We start from the raw sequence: 24,046 nt of genomic DNA, 5'->3' as shown, positions 1-24,046 counted from the left end.
GCATCCACATGAATGGCGGGAGCCAAGGTCTCTCAGCCTAACATTGCTCAAAGCATCATGCTGCCTCTGCCAAGCTTGCCTTCATCCCATACTGCATCCTGGTGCCATATCATCCCCAGGTAAGTGACGCACACGCACCCGGCCGTCCTCATGATGTATAAGAAAATGTGGTTCATCAGACCGGGCCACCTTCTTCCATTTCTCTGTGGTTCAGTTCTGATCCGTGCCCAGGGGCGGACTGACAACTCATGGGGCCCCCGGGCAATAGAAGATTATGGGGCCCCCGGGCTTACAGATGGCCACCACGCCAGGAGGCAGTGCAGAGGCGGGGCAGCTAAAATCGCGGGATTTTCACATCAAAAGCATGTCGGTTTCGGACATTTCAGGGACAGATGTAAAAAAACATAGATTTTTACATACTGTCCCTGGTTTTACTGAGCCTGGCAACCCTGATGGGGCCCGCTAGTGGCATGGGGCCCTCGGGCAGTGCCCGAGTGACTCAATGGTCAGTCCGCCCCTGTCCGTGTAGGCACTTTAGGCTGTGGACAAAGGTCAACATGGGCACCCTGACTGGTCTGCGGCTATGCAGCCCCATATCCAAACTGTGATTTTTCTGTGTTCAACACATCTACTTCATTGGCAACATCGGGCCAGATTCACATAGAAATGCGTTACGCTGCGGCAGCGTAGCGTATCCCATTTACGTTACACCGCCGCAAGTTTACAGCGTAAGTGCTTGATTCACAAAGCACTTACCTGTAAACTTACGGCGGCGTAACGTAAATCCACCCGGCGCAAGCCCGCCTAATTCAAATGGGGCGGGGACCATTTAAGTTAGGCGCGTTCCCGCGCCGAACGTACTGCGCATGCTCCGTCCCTAAAATTACCAGACGTGCATTGCGCTAAATGACGTCGCAAGGGCGTCATTGGTTTTGACGTTAACGTAAATGGCGTCCAGCGCCATTCACGGACGACTTACGCAAACGTCGTGAAATTTAAAAATTTGACGCGGGAACGGCGGCCATACTTAACATTGCTTAGACCACCTAGAGGGCATGCTTAGTTTTACGCGACGCATCTCTACGGAAACAACGTAAATTTAGATCGACGGGCAAAGCGGACGTTCGTGAATCGCCGTAACTAGTCATTTGCATATTCTACGCCGACCGCAATGGAATCGCCACCTAGCGGCCGGCCTAGAATTGCAGCCTAAGATCCGACGGTGTAACACAGTTACACCTGTCGGATCTTAGGGATATCTATGCGTAACCTGATTCTATGAATCAGGCGCATAGATACGACAATCGTATCTCAGAGATACAACGGCGTATCAGGAGATACGCCGTCGTATCTCTTTTGTGAATCTGGCCCATCATGTTTACTTGCTGCCTAATATACCCCACCAACTTTCAGATGCCATTATAATGAGACAATGAAAGTTATTCACTTAAGTAACCTGTCAGTGGTCATAAAGTTACGGCTGATTGGTGTATACACACTATATAGAGATGTATTGTTCTTAAAGGGTAGTTCCACCAAAAATGGAACTTCCGCTTTAAAGGGACGGTGACCCCCCTGACATGCCATATTTGACATGTCATTTTTTGGGGGGGGGGGGGGGGGGGCGGAAACCCTTTAGAAAGTTCCAGCTCCCACTTCCGCCCGGGGCACCGTGGTGCCGGAAGGAAGTTCACCTCTTCCCCCTCCCTCTAGACAATCATCTGGGACACATCACAGGTCCCAGAAGATTGCCTAGCCAGTCACAGTGTGCAGCGCGGCTCAGGCATGTGCAGTGCATGCCCGGCTGTGAAGCCACAGCCAGGTGCCCACAGTGACAACGCCGTGGAGAGGAGGGGGAGACGAGCAGGGCTTTGTTCCCTGCATCGCTGAACCCTGAGACAGGTAAGTGTCCAATTATTGACTATAAAGTCAGCAGCTGCAGTATTTGTAGCTGCTGACTTATTTTTATTTGTTTTGCTAGTTGGAATTCCACTTTAAAGTGAACCTGCCACTTCTCTTAAAAAAAAACAGCCAGTAGTAACCATAGGTGCCAACTGTCCTGGATTTTCCGGGACAGTTCTACATTTTGGTTCTCTGTCTCGATGGTGCTATGCCTTGGGATCACAGGATCACTCTTATTTGAGTTACTGAACATGCACAGTAACTCAGAAAAGGGTATTCACTGAGGGGATTGTGGCTGAACGTGGGGTGAACACCCAGAAAATGAGCGTGATCTGGACGTCAAGTGTGGGCTGTAGGTAGGAGTAACAGTTTTCCATGGACAGGGACCAATATATTGGTAAGGGTGAGTACACCATAATGGAAGAAGCTGATTACTTACCTCCCCGGTGGATGACACATACAATTGTTGCTGTCTTCATGATTGCTGCTGTCATCTAATACTTCCAGGTGTATCAGATGGCGTGTCCCCGCTGAGAACCCTGGTTCCTCACACTGGCCACAACAGGATACAATGGTTACCGTATATACTTGAGTATAAGCCGACCCGAATATAAGCCGAGGCACCTAATTTTACCACAAAAAAAATGGGAAACGTATTGACTCGAGTATAAGCCTAGGGTGGCTATCTGCATGCTTCACTGTGCCTCACTGTGTCCATGCCTCACTGTGCCCATACCTCACTGTGTCCATGCCTCACTGTGTCCATGCCTCACTGTGCCCATACCTCACTGTGTCCATGCCTCACTGTGTCCATGCCTCACTGTGTCCATGCCTCACTGTGCCCATGCCTCACTGTGCCTATGCCTCACTGTGCCTATGCCTCACTGTGCCCATACCTCACTGTGCCCATACCTCACTGTGTCCATGCCTCACTGTGTCCATGCCTCACTGTGCCCATACCTCACTGTGTCCATGCCTCACTGTGCCCATACCTCACTGTTCCCATGCCTCACTGTGCCCATGCCTAGACTGACATTTATCATGGGAGTCTATGGAAGGGGTGCCTGTATTTGAAAAATCTGTGCTCTCCAGCCATAGGTCCTCTGGACAACAAACTTTGCACACTTGTAGAGGAAGAGTGGGGTTACATGTGTGCCAGGGGTCCAGGGGACTTACGGCCGGCCAGTACCGGGTCCCCAAAGTCTGGGAGATCAGGCGCAAAAAGGTGACTCGAGTATAAGCCGAGGGGGGCATTTCCAGCACAAAAAAAATGTGCTGAAAAACTCGGCTTATACTCGAGTATATACGGTATATAGTGGCCAGGGAAAATGGGTACTGTGATGCCAATAGGAGTCCACAGGCAGTATTTCGGCATCCAGGATCATAATGCCGGTAAGCATGTAACCCTAGGCCACAAAATGGCCATCTTCTTTGCGTATGGCTTGCAAACTGGATGCCACTGTTTGTGCCAAGTTCAAAAAATAAGTGATCTTTGTTATTATTAGCTTTGAAAGCAGTGGTGTTACGTGGCACAGTAAGCAGACATCTGCATCCAACGCCACATGGCTGCCTCTACCACCAATCTGTAGCAGACTATGGGCTGGATTCAGGTACCTTTGCCATTTTTTGCAGAGGCGCAGGGCAACGTTTTGCCCTGCGCTCCCGCAAATTTACTGCGCTACCCGCGATTCACGGAGCAGTAGCTCCGTAAATTGCGTGTGCGCTCTTTAAAATTGCCCGGCGTAAGCGCGCGCAATTTAAATGATCCCGTAGGGGGCGGGAATCATTTAAATTAGGCGCGTTCCCGCGGCGATCGTAGAGCGCATGCTCCGTCGGGAAACTTTCCCGACGTGCATTGCGGCAAATGACGTCGCAAGGACGTCATTTGCTTCAAAGTGAACGTGAATGGCGTCCAGCGCCATTCACGAATCACTTACGCAAACTACGTAAAATTCAAATTTCGCGACGCGGGAACGACGGGTATACGCAACATTGGCTGCCCCTGCTAATAGCAGGGGCAGCCTTACGCGAAAGACGCCGTACGGAAACGACGTAAACTGCGTACGCAGGGCTCGCGCAACATTGTGAATCGGCGTTAGTATGCAATTTGCATACTATACGCTGAGCACAACGGGAACGCCACCTAGCGGCCATCGCAAGAATACAGCCTAAGATATGCGGGCATAAGAGCCTTATGCCGCGCATATCTTAGGCTGCAGTCGGCGTAACGAGGTTCCTGAATCAGGAGCATTCGTTACGCCGGGGCAAGTAAGCAATTGCGCCTGTGTAACTATGGTTACACAGGCGCAATTGCTTCTTGAATCCAGCCCCATGTTATATTCCTGAAAGTTTCCAGAGAACATACATTGCCTCGTGTCACCCATTCCTAGTGAAAAAATCATATATCAGCCAGAAAATTCCCACTTAGACTTCATATAGCTCTTTTAATAATAATAATTTCGAAAAACAAACATTTAGATTTGAAAGGTTTCGTTTTAAATATATACTGTAGATCAGAGGTCTCAAACTGGCGGCCCTCCAACTGTTGCAAAACTACAAGTCCCATGAGGCATTGCAAGGCTGACAGTTACAAGCATGACTCCCACAGGCAGAGGCATGATGGGACTTGTAATCTCGCAACAGCTGGAGGGCCACCAGTTTGAGACCCCCTGCTGTAGACAAAGCCTTGCTCATTTAAAGAAGAACTCTGAAGCTAAAAAAACCTCATTTCTGAAAAACTACAAGATTTATGTATTCAAAATATTTTGGGGTTTGCTAGTGTGGTAATGAAAAAAATTGGCTTGTGGGCGTCAGTGGTCACTTCACCCCAACATGTCACAACGGAGTAAGAGCCAGTGTAGACGGGCTTAGGGCATGCGTTGGTGACTTCAGTTTGAGATGCTTCCACGATCATCATTGACAGGTGCATTTCCATAGGATTGCAAAACCCACTTGAAGGTGTCAAAGCCATCAACACCGGCCCTATTGGCTGCAAACAATACAATGTCATTGTACAATGTCCATTAAACTGGTCATACTCCTACAATTTACAAATCCGATTGTCCAATATCCTTTAGAATTACCATAAGTATGTAATTTCATGGTCTACCTTAACAACTCCCATGGTACCAGGCGGCACTTTCAATGGGGCGGCAAATTGCCGCCCGCCAGCTCCGCTTAGCGTTCCACTGTCTGGGAAACAAATTGCCGCCCGCCCGTCATCACACTCCATGTGATGACGGGCGGGCGGCAATTTGCACTGCAGTTCACCCAGGCACCACAGAGGTGGAGGCGCTCAAGCGCCAGAGTGCGCCTCTTCCTCCTCCTTGTCTGAGGCCACGCTCCCACCGCCGCGGTGTTTCCTAGTCCTCCCCGGGGGGCTCTTAGCAGATCCTTATTGTTTGCACATAGTCTTTGATAGATCTAAAGTAGATTGTACACTCAGTTTGTAAGATGTATGGTCAGCTTTAGTTTATCAACAATTATGTAAGGTGAGGACCAACCACAATAATCCTTTAGGCCATGGGTCTTCAAACTACGGCCCTCCAGTTGTTCAGGAACTACAATTCCCATCATGCCTAGTCATGTCTGTGAATGTCAGAGCTTTGCAATGCCTCATGGGATGTGTAGTTCCGCAACAGCTGGAGGGCCGTAGTTTGAGGATCCCTGCTAGGCTTTTAAGCTAGCCATACACAGCTAGATCTACTCTCATTCAACCCTTGAGTGCTTGCAGGGAAAGTTTTAGTAGATTCAGCAGGAGTTGGCCAAACTTCCAGCTGTCTATGATCAGCCTTCGGCCCCTTTTACACGGGTGGACTGATGAGGTCCGCCTCCCATTTTTTTTGGTGGACCTGATCGGACCATCCATTGCCCTCTATGGAGCAGCAGGAGTCAATGGACATGTGTCAGTTGACACCTGATCCGATCCTTTCCACTAAAAACAGACGTTCCCCACCAGTCTGGTGGATCAGATGGGTGTAAACGAACAAGCAGTACATTTACATCCAACCACCCATAGATAGAGGAGTCCATCCCATGTGAAAGGGGCCTTATCCAGTCTAAACAGACAGGCCTTTGCACTACAATTATTGGTAGATCAGATCTAAAAGGAGACTACATCCATATTGTGGCTGGTCAGCGTAAAGTTGACCAAGATAGATATACCAAGACTAGGGCTGGGACAAGGGGTGGGCAGGAGGGGCAGCTAACCTGGGCAGTGGGCACTGTGGTATCATGTGAGGTGGGGCCACAAGGAGATTGGGGGGGGGGGGAGAAGATTTCTGCTGAATAGGGGAATTAAGGGAGGCGGCAGGGGGTAAGTCTTGTTTTAGGAGGGGAGATTTGGAGGGGGTCCTAAGGGTGATGGTTTTGGGGATTTGTGTTGGGAGGGGAGATAGGGGTAAGAAGATTTGTGCTAGGAGGGAGGAGTTAGGGGGGGAATTGAGCTGGGAGGGAGTATTTGAAGTGGGGAGGAGAAGATGTGTACTAGGTGGGAATTTTTAGAGGTAGAGGATTTGTGCTAGGAGGGGTGAATTTTTTGGGGGCGGGGACTAACCACTTCAGCCTCCGGAAAGATTCACCCCCTTAATGACCAGGCCAATTTTTTGCGATACGGCACTGCGTTGTTTTAACTGAAAATTGCGCGGTTGTACGACGTTGTACCCAAACAAAATTGACATCCTTATTTTCCCACCAATAGAGCTTACAAAAGAAAAATGTAAAAAAAAAAAAAAAAAAAAAAAAAAAAAAAAGAAGAAATGCTACATATTTTTGGTAAAAAAAAAAAAAAAAAAAAAAAAAAAATCGCAATAAGCGTATATTGATTGGTTTGTGCAAAAGTTATAGCGTATTCAAAATAGGGGATAGATTTATGGCCTTTTTTTATTATTATTTTGTTTACTAGTAATGGAGATGATCAGCGATTTTTAACGAGTTACTTTTGACACTTTTTTGGGACCAGTGACATTTATACAGCGATCAGAGCTGTAAAATGCACTGATTACTGTGTAAATGACACTGGCAGGGAATGGGTTAACACTAGGGTGCAATCAAGGGGTTAAGTTTGTCCTAGGGTGGTCTATCTAACTGTGGGGGGAGGGGATTGACTAGGAGTAGAGAGAGATAGCAGTTCCTAATCACTGGGAACGGACAAATCACACTGTACTCCCCTGAAAGAACGGGGATCTGCTTTATTTATTTTGGCAGATCCTTGTTCTGCCTCTGTGGAGCGATCGTGGGTGGCCAGCCGCATACGTGTACGTGGCTCTGGCGCTGCATTTTTCAGACTCCCCCCCCCCGTATTCTTCACCTGGTGATCCTTCATGTAACACACTTCCTGTCTTAGGCCTCGTACACACGACCGAACATGTCTGCTGAAACTGGTCCGCGGACATGTTCGGTCGTCTGTACGGCCGACCGGACAATTTTCCGGCGGATCGGACAGGTTTCCAGCGGACAAATGTTTCTTAGCATGCTAAGAAACATGTCCGCTGGAAGCCTGTCCGTCGGACATGTTCGGTCGTCTGTACGACTCACCGGACATGTCCGCTCGGCCGAAAGCCCTCGCCTGTGTCAAAGTGATTCGACGCATGCGTGGAAGCATTGACCTTCCAGGGTCGCGCACGTCGCCGCGTCATCCCGCTGTTCGCGGGAAATTTGGTCTGATGGTGCGTACAGCCATCAGACCAAAATCCGCCAGCGGACATGTCCCGTCGTGTGGACGAGGCCTTAGGGTAACAGCAATCACTCACTGAACCATTTCAATGGAGAAGCAGGGTTGACACCCAAGGGCAGCACTACAGAACACATCTGCATCTCCTCATTTCCATAACACAGGGGAGAGGTGTTCTGTAGTTTACAGAAGTGACTTAGACAGTCCTGATAACACTGCTTGAGATAATACTGCAGAATTTACACTCACTGGATTTCAGGCAGGACCAACCGGTATCAAACAGATATGGGGAAACTCGCTTTGATATGCAAGTGCTTTGGATTACAAGCATTCTCCTGGAACGGATTATGCTCGTAATCCAAGATTCCACTGTATATAGCTTTTTTGGTTCAAGGTACTCAGACGCAGTGTAGTTCCCCTTTACCAGAACATAAGGAGGCAAATAAGAGAAGTTTATTGTTAGGGTTTACATACACTTTAACTTCTCTTCCACTGCAACAATAAAATGTATATTGCTACATGGTGCCATTTTGTGGATAACAAAATATATATTTTAAACCATATAGCACTCTTCAATTAAACCAGAGTTCTTCTTTAAAAAAAAAAAAGTTAGACCAATGCTAGATTAAAAATTCTATAAATGAGAGATCATTCTTCTATATAATGTATGTTACAGTTCCCTGACCTATATACACACTATTTATCCGCGTTGGGTTTGCTCACAACTGTCATGGATCATGTTTAGGGTGTTTCTGAAACTCTCCTGCATCATTGTTCATCTCACATGACCACGCAACACTGGCATGTCTTCTTTTTCGTCGGCGTGCTCTTATCCCGTGTCTCGGCTGTGTTGGCCCCGTGGTTGGCATCAGTCTCTTGAGATTTTTGTAATAGGGGCTGGCTTTCAGGGGCAGTGCTGGTTTCTCTGGTCCCAGGCTGGTTGGAGGCCGAAGGGCCTTGTGGAGAATTAGAAGAGCGTTGCTCGTGTCCTGAGGGAGTTACCACTATGACTTGAGATATCTGAGCTTGGTTAACTTGACCTTCAGATAACAGTGACTGGCTGGGAATTTGGTCTTTACATGGCAGTGTTGTGCATACCTCCTGGTCACTAGGTGGCAGCACTGAGCTCTGAGCGTTTTCTAAAGGCTTGGATGCTGAATCCGGAGTCTGGTCCTCAAAATGCAATATTGAGCCTTGATTTAAGCCATCTGGTGTCTCAAACTTGGTGCAAACTGCCACAGGCTTCTCTGCTTCCTCTTGGATGTCCAGTAAAACAGGATGTGCTCTTTCGGTCTCTAAAGACAATGCAAGCGCTTCATCTGCGGCGTGACCTTGCTCATGGCTAATCAAAACTGAAAATTTGCCTTCCCCCAGATTCTGGCCATCATCTTCACTTTTGTGAATCTGTGAATCTGGGTTGAGCGGTTCCTTAGATATAGATGGCTTGTCACCATCACGGTTCTGTTGATCAGCTGATGGGTTGCCACCATCCTGGTTCTGTTGATCAGCTGATGGGTTGCCACCATCCTGGTTCTGTTGATCGGCTGATGGCTTGCCACCATCCTGGTTCTGTTGATCGGCTGATGGCTTGCCACCATCCTGGTTCTGTTGATCGGCTGATGGCTTGCCACCATCCTGGTTCTGTTGATCGGCTGATGGCTTGCCACCATCCTGGTTCTGTTGATCGGCTCTTTGTTGGTCTCCAAGATTTACCAGTTTTGTAATTTCATCCAGTAGCGATTCCGTGCCGTTCTCATTAGGTTTGAACAGATCGTTGTTCAAGTCTTGGGAGTCATCTGTTATCTGACCAACACTTTCCAATTCCTTTGTAGGGCTCCTTAAGTTTTGGTCTTCCTGCTCCAAAGTATTCCCCAGGGAATCAAGCTTCTGGTTTGGAATACTTTGGACTTTATCAACGGTATCTTCATCCAGGTTGACTTGAGGATTTCCACCTGGATCCTGATGTTCTCCTTTCCGATCTTGAAGTTCCTGGCTGTGTCCTAAGTTTTGTATTTCGTTTTCTTGTTTGAGAATATTGTGGCTACCATCTGCATCTTTTTGAACAAAACCATCCACATTTTGGCTTGGATGTGTCTGTTTATCATCAGGTTCCTTTGAGTCTGAAAGTTCTACATCCGGGTTGTGTTCGGCTTTATGATTTACTGATGCATTTTTAGATCGAGGAGTCGGGACAGGACGCCCCTCTTTCTCTGTGCTAGAGGTGGGGTCTTTTTGGGATACAGTGAGCTTTTCTCCATGACTGCCACGAGGTTGGTCGCCTTCTTCTGTAATTGGATGTTCTTTCAGATTTTCGTTTTGATCAACTTGTTTTAGGCTTCTTTCACCATTCACAAGTTCCTTGTGCGCCGTAATATCCTAAAATGAAATTTAAGTACATTTCAGTCAAAAGCAAAAAAAACAGTTACAAGGCAGGTTTATGTGCCATGGCATTTTGTTTAATATGGTACAACAGGCCACCCTGCTGCGTTAACCACTTCCAGACCTTAGGTGTTTTTCAGATTTGGTGTTTGCAAGACTAAAACAGTTTTTTCTGCTAGAAAATTACTTAAAACCCCCAAACATTATATATATTTTTTTCTAACACTCTAGAGAATAAAATAGTGGTCATTGCAATACTTTTTGTCACACCGTATTTGCGCAGCGGTCTTACAAGCGCACTTTTTTTGGAAAAAATTAACTTTTTTGAATTAAAAAATAAGACAACAATAAATTTGGCCCAATTTTGTTTATATATTGTGAAAGATAATGTTACGCCGAGTAAAATGATACCCAACATGTCACGCTTAAAAATTGCGCCCGCTCGTGGCATGGCGTCAAACTTTTACCCTTAAAAATCTCGATAGGCGACGTTTAAAAAATTCTATAGGTTGCATTTTTTGAGTTACAGAGTAGGTCTAGGGCTAGAATTATTGCTCTCGCTCTAATGATTGCGGCGATACCTCACTTGTGTGCATTGAACACTGTTTTCATATGCGTGTGCTACTCGCGTATGCGTTCGCTTCTGCGCGCGAGCTCGTCGGGACGGGGCGCTTTAAAATTTTTTTTGTTTTGTTTTCTTATTTATTTTATTACTTTTTACACTGAAAAAAATAAATAAAACGTTTGATCACTTTTATTCCTATTATAAGGAATGTAAACATCCCTTGCAATAGAAAAAAGCATGACAGGTCCTCTTAAATATGAGATCTGGAGTCAAAAAGACCTAACATCTCATATTTAGACTTAAATGCAAAAAAAAAAAAAAAAATTTGAAAATGTCATTTTTTAAAATGAAAAAAAAAAAAAAAAAAAAAGTTTCTTTAAGACGCTGGGCGGGACTGACGTTTTGACGTCACTTCCGCCCAGCAGAGCTATGGGGACGGGCGAAGGAGATTTTTCCTTCACTCGCAACCCTAGTGAACAGCCGAACGGACCCGATCGCCTCCGCCGCTACCGACGGCTCCGGTAAGCGGCGGAGGGCGCAGGAGAGCGGCGGGAGGGGGGGCCCCTCTCCCGCCACCGATAAAGGCGATCTTGCGGCGAATCCGCTGCGGAGACCGCCGTTATCGTTTACAGGACCGTTGGCACTCTGCAATGGGACAGGGATGTAAAAAAAAAAATCACTGACAGGGGCTATAACCCTCCCTTACTTTATAGAAAATCCAAAAAAAATAAATAAGTGTTGTCTGTAGCTCTACTTTAAGCCCAAATTTCTGCTAAATTTATGGATCGGATTTTCCGACAGCAAAAGTCCGAAAATTTCGACGTTTTTGCTATCGGAATTTCAGCCAACAAAAGATTGAGAGCAGGTCCTCTATTTTTCAGCCGGAAAAAATTCCGAATGGAAATTTTGATAGTCTGTAGCAATTGAGACTCACAAAATTCCGACGCATTCTCGGAATCAATTTGACGCATGCTCGGAAGCATTGAACTTAATTTTCTCGGCTCGTCGTAGTGTTGTACGTCACCGCATTCTTGATGGTAGAAAGTTCAGAGAACTTTTGTGCGAGTCGCTTGTATGCTTGGCTTGTATGCCAAGCTTGAGTGGAATTCCGTTGGAAAAACCATCCAATGTTTTTCCGATGGAAAATCTGATTGTGTGTACACGGCATAAGAGGATATAACCATGTCATTATTGCAGCAGAAAACATGTAGCACAGTGATGAAGGCATGTGGTCCAGGCATTGAGCAAAAGAAGGATTGGTGGCAGGAACAAGAGTGCAAGCCAGCGTCGGACCAGGGTTGCCAACCTTCAGTAAATTTACAGTTTGTAAAATCCACAATTGTTGCATCTGTCCATGAATGTCAGTTACATACATGCAGCCTACATGTCCGTAATGAACATTCAAAGACAGATGCAAAAAGTACGGATTTTACAGATGGTTCTGAATCTCTAACAGGCCGCAAAAACACGGCCTGCACGCGCATCCGGCGGCGCGTGCTCGCCGCATCGCTGAGATGCCGATGCGAGTGCCTGGCGGCCGTGATGTCCGCCAGGGACTCGGGATCTGCAGCTACAGGGACAAGATGTGGAGCTCTGTGTGTAAACACAGAGATCCATGTCCTGTCAGGGGAGAGAGGAGACCGATCGGTGTCCCTTGTACATAGGGACATAGATCGGTCACCTCCCCCAGTCACCCCCCCTCCACACACAGTTAGAACACAATACAGGTACACATTTAACCCCTTCCTCACCCCTTAGTGTTAACCCCTTCAATGGCAGTCACATTTATACAGTAATTAGTGCATATTTATAGCACTGATCGCTGTATAAATGTGAATGGCGCCAAAAATGTGTCAAAAGTGTCCGATGTGTCTGCCATAATGTCGTAGTCACGAATAAAATGCTGATCGCCACCATTAATAGTAAAATAATTCTGTCCCCTATTTTGTAAGCGCAATAACTTTTGCGCAAACCAGACGCTTCTTGCGATTTTTTATTCCCAAAAATATGTAGAAGAATACGTATCGGCCTAGACTGAGAAAATTTTTTTTTTTTTAAAAATTGGGCTATTTATTACAGCAACAAGTAAAAAATAGTTTTTTTTTCAAAATTGTCGCTCTATTTTTGTTTATAGCGCAAAAAATAAAAACCGCAGAGGCGACCAAATACCACCAAAAGAAAGCTCTATTTGTGGGGAAAAAAGGATGTCAATTTTGTTTGGGAGCCACGTCGCACGACCGCGCAATTGTCAGTTAAAGTGACGCAGTGCCACAAGCTGAAATTTCACCTGGTCAGGAAGGGGTATATGTGCCCAGTAAGGAAGTGGTTAATTTACTGAATGTTGGCAACCCTGGCGGGGACACTTTTCATGCTGCACCCCTGCAAAGCGTTGGCCTAGGCCAAGATACAGTATTGGTCACATTTGCTTGCGTCCTCAACCAAACTGTCAAACCATCAAATGGCTGGTGTCATAACTGATCACATGTGCAGCACCATGGCAGTTGCAGATCAAACAGAAGCAGCGTCCTTGGCTGTAAAGGATAGGAGGAGGGTTTAATTCTGCTTTAAGGCTGTCAGAAGATTGGCCTCTACAAATTCAGCCGTGCCTAAAAATGGAGAGCAACTGAGCATGTGCAGAGCAGGGTGAGAGTGCATTACTGTATTTTAAACAGTATACAGTAATACCTTGGATTGTGAGTAACACGGTTTTACGAGCGTTGCACAATACGAGCGATTATTTTTTATAAATCCTGACTCAGTCTGCGAGCGTTGTCTGCAAAAGTATGCAGGCATAGGACACACCCCTGTAAACCCCCCAATCGCTACCCACCCAAATGCAATGTACTGCGGACTGCTGCTGTAGGCAAAGAGACATATCCCTCCCGTCCCCGCTGTGATTGTACACAGCGGGAGCCTGTCAGCAAGTAGGCCGGGACCTGCTGATTGGCTGTGTACAATCACAGCCCAGAGCTCTGTGTTGGTAATGGTAAACAATACAGAGCTCTGTACAGTGGGAGCGATCTGTCAGTTTCTTATTCAGGGATGAGAAACAGAGATCTTTAGTAAAAAACAGCATGCACCACACACATTACACATAGTTAGACACACATTTAACCCCTCAAATCGCCCTAAAGGTTAACCCCCTTCCCAGCCAGTGTCATTAGTACAGTGACCGTGCATCAGTATTATCACTGATCACTGTATTAATGTCACTGGTGATGTCAGTGGTCACTGGTTAGTGTCAGATTATCCGCCGCACTGTCGCTGTCCCATCCCATTATAAGTCGCTGATCGCCACCATTAGTAGTATAAAATAATAAATAAAATTTCCAATATATTTACCATAGTTTGTAGGTGCTATAACTTCCATGCAAACCAATAAATATACACTTAGTGCAGTGGTTCTCAACCTGGGGGTCGGGACCCCCTCGGGGGTCAAATTATGATTTGCCAGGGGTCACTAAAGCCTGGGCTGTTCCTGAAGCCTGCACCGCTCTCCCAGCCTTTTTGTGCCTGGAGCCCGCAGCCGCCCACTCAGCCTCATCGCAGCCGCCCACTCAGCCTCATCGCAGCCGCCCACTCAGCCTCATCGCAGCCGCCCACTCAGCCTCATCGCATGGCTGGGGGGCAGAGACTAGAGGTCAACTGACTGGTGAGGAATGTGAAATGGGAGGGGCTCCCGATTTCAGCATAGGTGTCACTGCTGCGAGACACCACAAAGTCAGAGACAGTGAAGCCGGAGACACAGTGAGTAACACTACCTGTGATTATAGTCGCCATTAAATATCCCCACTACCGTTCTCAGATCAGCAGATGACCTTGATCAAGAGCACCTAAGTTGGCTGATCAGAACTCCCCCCCAGCACCGCCACTGATCCCATTCCCCACCAAGGAGTAAGAGAATAAATACAAATAGAGAATACATGGAAGGGAGAGGAAAAGAGGGGGAGGAACAAAAAAAAAAAAAGGGAGAGAAAAAAAAAAAAAAGAGAGAAAGAACAAGAAAGACAGATAGAGAGAGGGATGGGGGAAAAAAGCATGAAATTAGGATAGAGAGAGATAAAAGGGAAAGAAAAGAGAACAATGAGAAAGAGTTTTACATCCTAAAATGTACCCTAAGGGCTTTTAACACTGTACGAGTGGAAGGGACACAGGGAGCGCTAAATGTCCGTGGATTAAGGGCACAAATTACTTGCCTCGGGTGCTGACAACCCACGCTACAAAAATAAATTTACCGTTAGGGGTCCCCACAACTTGGGACATTTTATCAAGGGTTCACGGCACTAGCATGGTTGAGAACCACTGACTTAGTGTGATTTTTTTTTTTTAAACAATATGTAGCAGAATCCATTTTGGCGAACATTTATGAAGACATTTTTTTTTTATTGGTTTTATAGCAAAACAAGTAAAAAAAGTTTTTTTTTCTTCATTTATATGACCAAAAAAACAACCCAGTGGGGATATATATTGCCCTCAAATACCACAAAAATATTTCATATATGTGTGAAAAAAAATTATATATATTTAGTTTGGGTACAGAGTTGCATGAGCGCACAATTACCAGTCTTCTGGAGCTCAAGTAGTTAACCACTTAACCCCCGGACCATATTGCTGGTCAAAGACCAGAGCACTTTTTGCGAATTCGGCACTGCGTCGCTTTAACTGACAATTGCGCGGTCGTGGGACGTGGCTCCCAAACAAAATTGGCGTCCTTTTTTTCCCACAAATAGAGCTTTCTTTTGGAGGTATTTGATCACCTCTGCGGTTTTTAGTTTTTGCGCTATAAACAAAAATAGAGCGACAATTTTGAAAAAAATATATATTTTTTACTTTTTGCTATAATAAATATCCCCAAAAATATATAAAAAAAACAATATTTTCCTCAGTTTAGGCCGATACGTATTCTTCCACATATTTTTCATAAAAATAAATAAAAAAATCGCAATAAACGCTTATTGGTTTGCGCAAAAGTTATAGCGTTTACAAAATAGGGGGTAGTTTTATGGCATTTTTATTAATATTTTTTTTTTACTAGTAGTTGCGGCGATCTGCGTTTTTTTTTTGGTACTGCGACATTATGGCGGACACTTGACACATTTTTGGGACCATTGGCATTTTTATAGCGATCAGTGCTATAAAAATGCATTGGATTACTATAAAAATGCCACTGGCAGGGAAGGGGTTAACACTAGGGGGCGGGGAAGGGGTTAAGTATGTTCCCTGGGTGTGTTCTAACTGTATGAACAGACGGTCAGGCATTTCTGCCCTGACAGGACCGGAAGCTGTGTGTTTACACACCCAGCTCCCGGTCCTCGCTCAGTGACGAGCAATCGCGGGTGCCCGTCGGGCACGCGCACAGGAGTCAGGGACGAGCGGGGGCACGCACGCGCCCCTAGTGGCCGCTTTGAGAGCCGACGTAGAGCTACGGGCTCTCGAGCAGGGGAGCCGACCTGCTATACGGCGGCTGGTCGGCAAGTAGTTAAAGGACAATAAAAAAAAAAAAAAAAAAAAATTGTTAAACCCACAATTGCTTGTTTTTTTACCACTAATGTTCCTTTTATATTTGCAAATGCAGCAATTTAGAAATCAGATGAAAGGTTTAGGGCTGGAAAACTCTTTTTGAAAGATAAAAAGTGCATTTTATATACAACTATATAGATCAGACCAAAATGAGGGACAAATGAGGGGGAATGAGGGACAGAGGGACTTTGTTCCAAATCAGGGACAGTCCCTGGAAATCAGGGACAGTTGGGAGCTGTGGTTAGGGCTACTGTTCTGGTGTTCTCGGAACATCTTGTCCTGTGCAGGGCAGACATTCCCAAGTCCACCACACGTGTCTATCTGCAGGTTCTGTAATTATACAAGAGACTCCAGTGACGTGGCTGCTTATATAACAAATACATCTCCATAGGGTGCCAAGAATGATGCAACAGGACTTGCATACTCTCCTTGTCCCTGCTGCATGTAGTTGGACTGAGTGCCTGGCTGGCTATGTGCATAAGAAAAATTGTAAGTGGGATCATAGATTTAAATCTGAACTCCAGGAATTGAAACTACTTTGTAAAAACTACAGACCAGTGGCGGCTGGTGCTCAAGATTTTTGGGGGGGTGCAAACGGAAAAAAAAATTGCAGCCTCACTGTGCCATCAAACGCAGCCACTGTGCCATCCATTGTCACCACTATGCCATGCCATCAAACGCAGCCACTGTGCCATCAATTGTCACCACTGTGCCATGCCATCAAACGCAGCCACTGTGCCATCAATTGTCACCACTGTGCCATGCCATCAAACGCAGCCACTGTGCCATAAATTGTCACCACTGTGCCATGCCATCAAACGCAGCCACTGTGCCATCCATTGTCACCACTATGCCATGCCATCAAACGCAGCCACTGTGCCATCAATTGTCACCACTGTGCCATGCCATCAAACGCAGCCACTGTGCCATCAATTGTCACCACTGTGCCATGCCATCAAACGCAGCCACTGTGCCATCAATTGTCACCACTGTGCCATGCCAAACGCAGCCACTGTGCCATAAATTGTCACCACTGTGCCATGCCATCAAACGCAGCCACTGTGCCATCAATTGTCACCACTGTGCCATGCCATCAAACGCAGCCACTGTGCCATCAATTGTCACCACTGTGCCATGCCATCAAACGCAGCCACTGTGCCATCAATTATCACCACTGTGCCATGCCATCAAATGCAGTCACTATGCCATCAATTCGCACCACTGTTCCATACCATCAAACGCAACCACTGTGCCATGTCATCAAACGCAGCCACTGTGCCATCAATTGTCACCACTGTGCCATGCCATCAAACGCAACCACTGTGCCATGTCATCAAATGCAGCCACTGTGCCATGCCATCAAACGCAGCCACTGTGCCATCAATTGTCACCACTGTGCCATGCCATTAAACGCAGCCACTGTGCCCCTCAATTGTCGCCACTGGGCCAATTGTCACCCCTGTGCCATTTAATTGTCGCCACTGTGCCCATTGTTGCCACTGTGCATGTCACTGTGCCCTTTAATTGTTGCCACTGTGCCCTTTGTCACCACTGTACCCATTGATACCACTGTGCCCTTTGTCACCTCTGTGCCCTGTAAAATGCACTTACCTTACTCCTTCCACGTCCCTCGATGTCCTCTCCCGCCTTGATGACGCTTCAGCCAATCAAGTTACCAATAACCAGAATCGGGGAACCTGATTGGCTGAGACGGCCGTCAGTCTTATCCAAAGAATGCACCCCCTGTACGTTCCGAGGATAAGACATCCGGGAGTCGAGGGCTGTACTCGGAAAGCCTATCAGAGCCGCTAGCTCTGATAGGCACTTTCGCACAGCCAACCAGCTGCCGTTATTCAGGTACCCGGCGCCCAAGGTCCGGCCATCTGAATAGACCAACGGCAGCTGGCAACAATAACATACATTCATGCAATGCATGAATGTATGTTATTTGCGAGAGCCAGAGGGGGCGGCGCATTTTAAGAAAAAAAAAAATCTTAAAGGGCCCGTTTTTTTTTTTTGAGGCTACAGGAGGGAGGGGGGGCGGCGCCCGGGCACCCCCATGGACAGGCTGCCACTGCTACAGACATACTTTTAAGTCCAATAAGGTGAATGCCACCTCCTGAACTTATCACTAATACATCAGACAGGTCTATGGAGCGCCGGGAATACCGCTATTATTACAGTTCATGGAGCTCTGAGGCTAAACCTTCTTGTCTCAGCAGCTACAAATACTGTAGCTGCTGACTTTTAATATAAGGGACACTTCCCTGGCCAGGGATCCCACGATTTTGGCACCCCAAGCCGATCCGTCCATCGGCTCCTGGTGCAGGCATCTTCACTATGGGAAACAGGAAGTAAAGCCTTGTGGCTTCACCGCCTGTTTCCTGCTGCGCATGTGTGAGTCGTGGAGCAAAGATGTGGAGCTTCCCCTTTTGGGTGGAGCTCCGCTTTCAGCAGCGGAGTTGATGCAGCTGCTGTGCCCGCCCTTCCCCTCCTCTTGCCCATTTACAGAAGCCTTTGTATTATGTGAACTCATTCACAAAATACTAGCCCATTATGTGAAACTTGCCTGGAAAACTAAGCATTCCAGCAATTCAATGTCATTGCTGGAGGACGCTTCCATCCTTATCCGTCTTGTTTTCGGGTTCGCGGACTCTGTGACAGGTTGGAGCCACAATGACATCACTCCCCCACAAGCACACAGTACGATACGGGCTCTGAAGGAATGTTACGGGTGGTCGTTCCTTCAGAGCGCATGCGCCAGTGATATCACTGGCTGCATGTATAATAAATATCTCCTAAACGGTGCATATTTAGGAGACTTTTACACTACCTATAGGCAAGCTTCATTATAGGCTCACCTATAGGTAAAATGTAGTGATGGAAGTTTACTTCCACTTTCAGTAAAGAACTGCTGTGTGTGCTTCTCTCCTCACTTTGAGCGTTTTGTCGCCTGAAGCGCGACGCCCCAAAACGCTAGAGGGGAAAAATTACATTATTCTCTATGGGGATGGTTCACATCTCCACTACAAAACGCCTGACGCCGAACGCCTGAAGCCCAAACAAGTTCTGGACCCTTTTTTGTCGCTCGAATTGAGCGTATTTGGGCGTTTTACATTGGTGACCCTAGACCTGTACAAAATCGCGGTAAAAAACGCTGCGCTTTGTCGCGGCAAATACACTGCGTTTTGTCGCCGCAAATCGCGGTAAAAAACACTGCAAAACGCTACGCTCAGGTGTGAATGCAGCCTTAGTGTCTCCTCCAGGAGCTCCATAAACCTGTCAGATGTAAATAATAGGAGATAAGCCCAGGAGGTGATATGCAAATATAGTAAAAAACACATGTTGGAATTCCCCAAGGGGGTGAGCAGACCGTGCACTGGCTTGAAGCGTTCTCCTAGCACCCACGCAAGCACATAGGTAGAAGAAAGCCGGCAGTTCAATTTTTCGCAGCAAATTTGTTTATTAATTCAGGTGTAGTACAAAATAATACAGGGCTTACGCGTTTTGGCATTTAGCCCTAATCGAACCTTGATTGACTTAATTTATTGGATGCCTGAACATTTTACAAAGTGGCTGAAATCCTGGAATTCAACTCAAAGGGTATGCATAGCTCCCAACTGTCCCTCATTTCCTAGGACTGTCCTTGATTTGGAACAAAATCCCTCTGTCCCTCTTTTCTAGTCTTATCTTACCACTTAACCACTTAAGGACCGGACCAATATGCTGCTAAATGACCCAAGGGGTTTTTACAATTCGGCACTGCGTCGCTTTAACGGACAATTGCGCGGTCGTGCGATGTGGCTCCCAAACAAAATTGGCGTCCTTTTTTTCCCCACAAATAGAGCTTTCTTTTGGTGGTATTTGATCACCTCTGCGGTTTTTATTTTTTGCGCTATAAACAAAAATAGAGCGACAATTTTGAAAAAAAATCAATATTTTCTACTTTTTGCTATAATAAATATCCCCCAAAAATATATATAAAAAAAAATGTTTTCCTCAGTTTAGGCCGATACGTATTCTACCTATTTTTGGTAAAAAAAAAAAAAAAAAAAAAAAAAAAAAAAAAAAAAAAAATCGCAATAAGCGTTTATCGATTGGTTTGCGCAAAATTTATACCGTTTACAAAATAGGGGATAGTTTTATTGCATTTTTATTATTTTTATTTTTTTTTTACTACTAATGGCGGCGATCAGCGTTTTTTTTCGTAACTGTGACATTATGGCGGACACTTCAGACAATTTTGACACATTTTTGGGACCATTGTCATTTTCACAGCAAAAAATGCATTTAAAATGCATTGTTTACTGTGAAAGTGAAAATTGCAGTTTTGGAGTTAACCACAGGGGGCGCTGATGGGGTTATGTGTGACCTTATCTGTGTTTCTAACTGTAGGGGGGTGTGGCTGTAGGTGTGACGTCATTGATTGTGGTTCCCTATAAAAGGGAACACACGATCGATGACAGCGCCACAGTGAAGAACGAGGAAGCTGTGTTTACACACAGCTCTCCCCGTTCTTCAGCTCCTGGGACCGATGGCGGGACTCCAGCGGCAATCGTGTCCGCGGCTGGGCACTTAAAGAGGACGTACCTGTACGTGCTTGTGCCTTGCCGTGCCATTTTGCCGACGTATAGGTGTAGAAGGCGGTCCTTAAAGCGGGGGTTCACCCTATCGACAGGAAAAAAAAAAAATTTTTTTCTTTTACCTTTAAATCAGGCACTGTAGCGCGAGCTACAGTATGCCTGTCCCGAATTTTTTCCCCCCATACTCACCTTGTAGTCGTCCATCGAAGATACCGGGGAATGGGCGTGCCTCTGGAGACGGAGGATGATTGACGGCCGGCTCTGGCGCGTCACGCTTCTCCGGAAATAGCCGAAATAGGCTTGGTCTTCACGACGCGTGCGCATAGCCTGTGCGCACGCGCCGTGAAGAGCCGAGACCTACTCCGGCTGTCTTCGGGGAGAGTGACGTGCCAGGGCCGGCCGTCAATCATCCTCCCTCTCCATAGGCACGCCCATTCCCCGCGGGAGCCGGAATCTACGATGGACGACTACGAGGTGAGTACGGGGTTAAAAAAATCGGGACAGGCATACTGTAGCTCGCGCTACAATGCCTGTCTCGATGGTAACATCATGGGATTGTGGGTGAACTACCGCTTTAAGTGGTTAAGGTGAAAAAACACGAGGATTAAAAAAAACTCTGGACTGAATGGATTTTCCCCCTTAATGACCAGGCCATTTTTTTGCAATACGGCACTGCGTCGCTTTAACGTACGATGGTGTACCCAATCAAAATTTATGTCCTTCCTGTATTGCTTTCTTTTGGTGGTATTTTTGCGCTATAAATAATTTTGAAAAAACATTTGTAAATTTTTTACTTTTTTGCTATTAAAAATCTCATAAAAACAAAAAAAAAACAAAATCTTCATCAGTTTAGGCCAATATGTATTCTTCTACACATTATATATATATATATTAAAAAAAAAATAAATCGCACTAAGAGTATATTGATTTTTGTTTGTTTTCTGAGGAAGCTTCAGCCATAACCCCGGTAAACTACTTGCAAACTGCAACGTACACACAGTATCTCACAAAAGTAAGTACATCCCTCACATTTAAAAAAAAATATTTTATTCTATCTTTTCATGTGACAACACTGAAGAAATTACACTTTTCTACAATGTAAAGTAGTGAGTGTACAGCTTGTATAAGACCCCTTTCACACTGGGGCAGTTTGCAGGTGCTATTGCGCTAAAAATGGCACCTGCAAACCGACCTGAAACAGCGGCTGCTTTTTTCTCCAGTGTGAAAGCCTGAAAAAAAAAGTCCTGCTAGCTGCTTCTTTGGAGCGGTGTGTTTACCGCTCCTCCACAGCTCCTGCCCATTGAAAGCAATGGGACACCGCAGCTATACTGCCGGCAATGTGCCTCTGCAGAGGCGCTTTGCGGTGGTTTTTAACCCTTTTTTCGGCTGCTAGTGGGGGGTAAAACCGCACCGCTAGCGGCTGAATAGCGCCGCAAAATTAGCGATGAAGCACCAATAAAAATAGAGGCGTTTTACCGTCACCGCCGCTCCCACCCCAGTGTGAAAGGTGCCTGACAGTGTAAATTTTCTGTCCCCTCAAAATAACTCAACACAAGTTAAAACTGTCCAAATTGGTCCCAATTGCCCATTTTCCCTCCCCGGTGTCATGTGACTCGTTAGTGTACAAGGTCTAAGGTGTGAATGGGGAGCAGGTGTGTAGCAAAGTGTGTAGCAAAGTGTAATTTCTTGTGTCGTCACATGAAAAGATATAAAATATTTACACAAAACTCACTTTTGGGAGATACTGTATACATATTGGGGTCGGCCATTTGGTAAAAACGATCAGTTTTGACACCAGACATTTGAAGGCTTGACAGTTCAGGAGCTAATATATGCTCATTAGTAACTGTAACGGCTATCACTCAAGGCATGCTTTGAATGGAAAGGTTTTGAGAAACTGTTAAACTGGTAGGTTTAGTTCCGCTATAAGGCCCCTTTCAGACGGACGGCTGTTTTGCCGAAGTAAAAAGCACTACCAGTGTTTTGTGAAATTCAAGGCTCCAGGCACTGCGATTAGCTGCATTTGCACATTGCGATTACATGCGTTTAATTGCGGCCGCGTTTAGCTGCGGTATTAATTTCCATAGCAACCCTTTTTATTTTTTGGGATTATGATGTGCTTCCTGTTCTTTTTTTTCCCAACGCTGCTATCCGCAGTTGACAAAAAAAGACTGCGATTACCTGCGGTTATGTGCATATAGCTGCGCTACATCGCACCTGGACGCATTCAATTCTATTTTTTCTATTCGCACAAAACCGCATGTAACGAAATCGCATGCAAACGCTGTGTGTGAATGGGGCCATAGGAAAACATTGTGTGCTTTTAGCTGCGGTAGAAAAATAGAAAATCCGCAGCTAAAAGCACCATTCTGTCCGTCCGTCTGAAAGGGGCCTAAGTCTTCTGCAGGCAACTTATTTTTCAGTTATTTTTGGATAGTAGTCAGGTTGCTTTAAAGCAGAACTAAACACTCCTGTCCTTTTCAGCCAAGGAAGCTGCCATCTTAGCCTCTGATTGATCTGCGGTTGCCATGGTGCTGCGCATGTGATCAGTTATGACACCAGCCATTTGATGGTTTGACAGTTTGGTTGAACACACAAGCAAATGTGACAGTTAGAATTCCCTGCATGCCCTAAATGCAACTGTTTTTTTCAAACCAATGTTAAATGTAGATGTTAAATCAATGGGTATAAAGTGCGTGTGAAGACAAAATAAGAAAAAACACACATGCGACAAATCACCCCACATTTTTACTGTGAAAGTACAGAGAAATGCCCCATGATCTGTACCCATGTTTTACACCCAGTTCTTAAAGTGGAGTTAAACCCAAAAATGGAACTTCCACTTTAAAGCGGAGGTTCACCCTAAAAACTATTTTCTAACATTACATTGTGCTCACTCTCGACGGTACAGTACGCTGATGGTTTTTTTTTGCCGTACATACCGTTGTATCGCTATTTTCCCCGCCGGCTTCCGGGTAGCGACTCCCGCGGGAGTGGGCGTTCCTATGCACAGGCTAAGTGATTGACGCAATGACAAAAGCTTCCCCCCCGGCGCATAAGGCGTTTCACGCGAGAGTGAGCACAATGTAATGTTAGAAAATTGTTTTTAGGGTGAACCTCCGCTTTAAAGAAAGGTCCCCCCCTAACATGCCACATTTGGCATGTCATTTTTTTGGGGGGGGGTGGAAACCCTCTTTTTAGAGGGTTCCAGCTTCCACTTCCTCCCTAGGTTGCCTCGGTGACCGGAAGTAATGCACCTTTCCCCCTCCCTCTCCGCTATCATCTGGGACACGTCACAGGTCCCAGATAATTGCTCCGCCAATCATGGTGCACAGTGCGGCTCGCACATGCGCAGTGCGTGCCCGGCTGTGAAGCCACAGCCGGGCGCCCACAGTGACAATGCCGGCGCCGTGGAGAGGAGGGGGA

The 24,046-nt window shown here is 46.1% G+C and overlaps 1 protein-coding gene across 3 annotated transcripts in view; it reads right to left on the bottom strand.

Annotated features, from left to right (window-relative positions):
• Window positions 1-8,169: 8,169 nt before the first annotated feature.
• The window catches only part of PALM3 (paralemmin 3), an 88,832-nt gene continuing 72,955 nt past the window's right edge, over window positions 8,170-24,046 (bottom strand). For 2 of the 3 annotated variants that reach the window (XM_040346591.1, XM_040346592.1), the window contains exon 6: window positions 8,170-9,949. In XM_040346591.1, the coding sequence (XP_040202525.1) occupies window positions 8,354-9,949 (1,596 nt within the window). In that variant the 3' untranslated portion in view covers window positions 8,170-8,353. The remainder of the gene's footprint in view (window positions 9,950-24,046) is intronic. The other variant, XM_040346593.1, reaches the window with a different exon arrangement.

The sequence above is a fragment of the Rana temporaria genome, chromosome 3 (genome assembly GCF_905171775.1).
Source record: "Rana temporaria chromosome 3, aRanTem1.1, whole genome shotgun sequence".
Lineage (NCBI taxonomy): Eukaryota > Metazoa > Chordata > Amphibia > Anura > Ranidae > Rana > Rana temporaria.
This window is presented reverse-complemented; position numbering and strand designations above follow the sequence as displayed.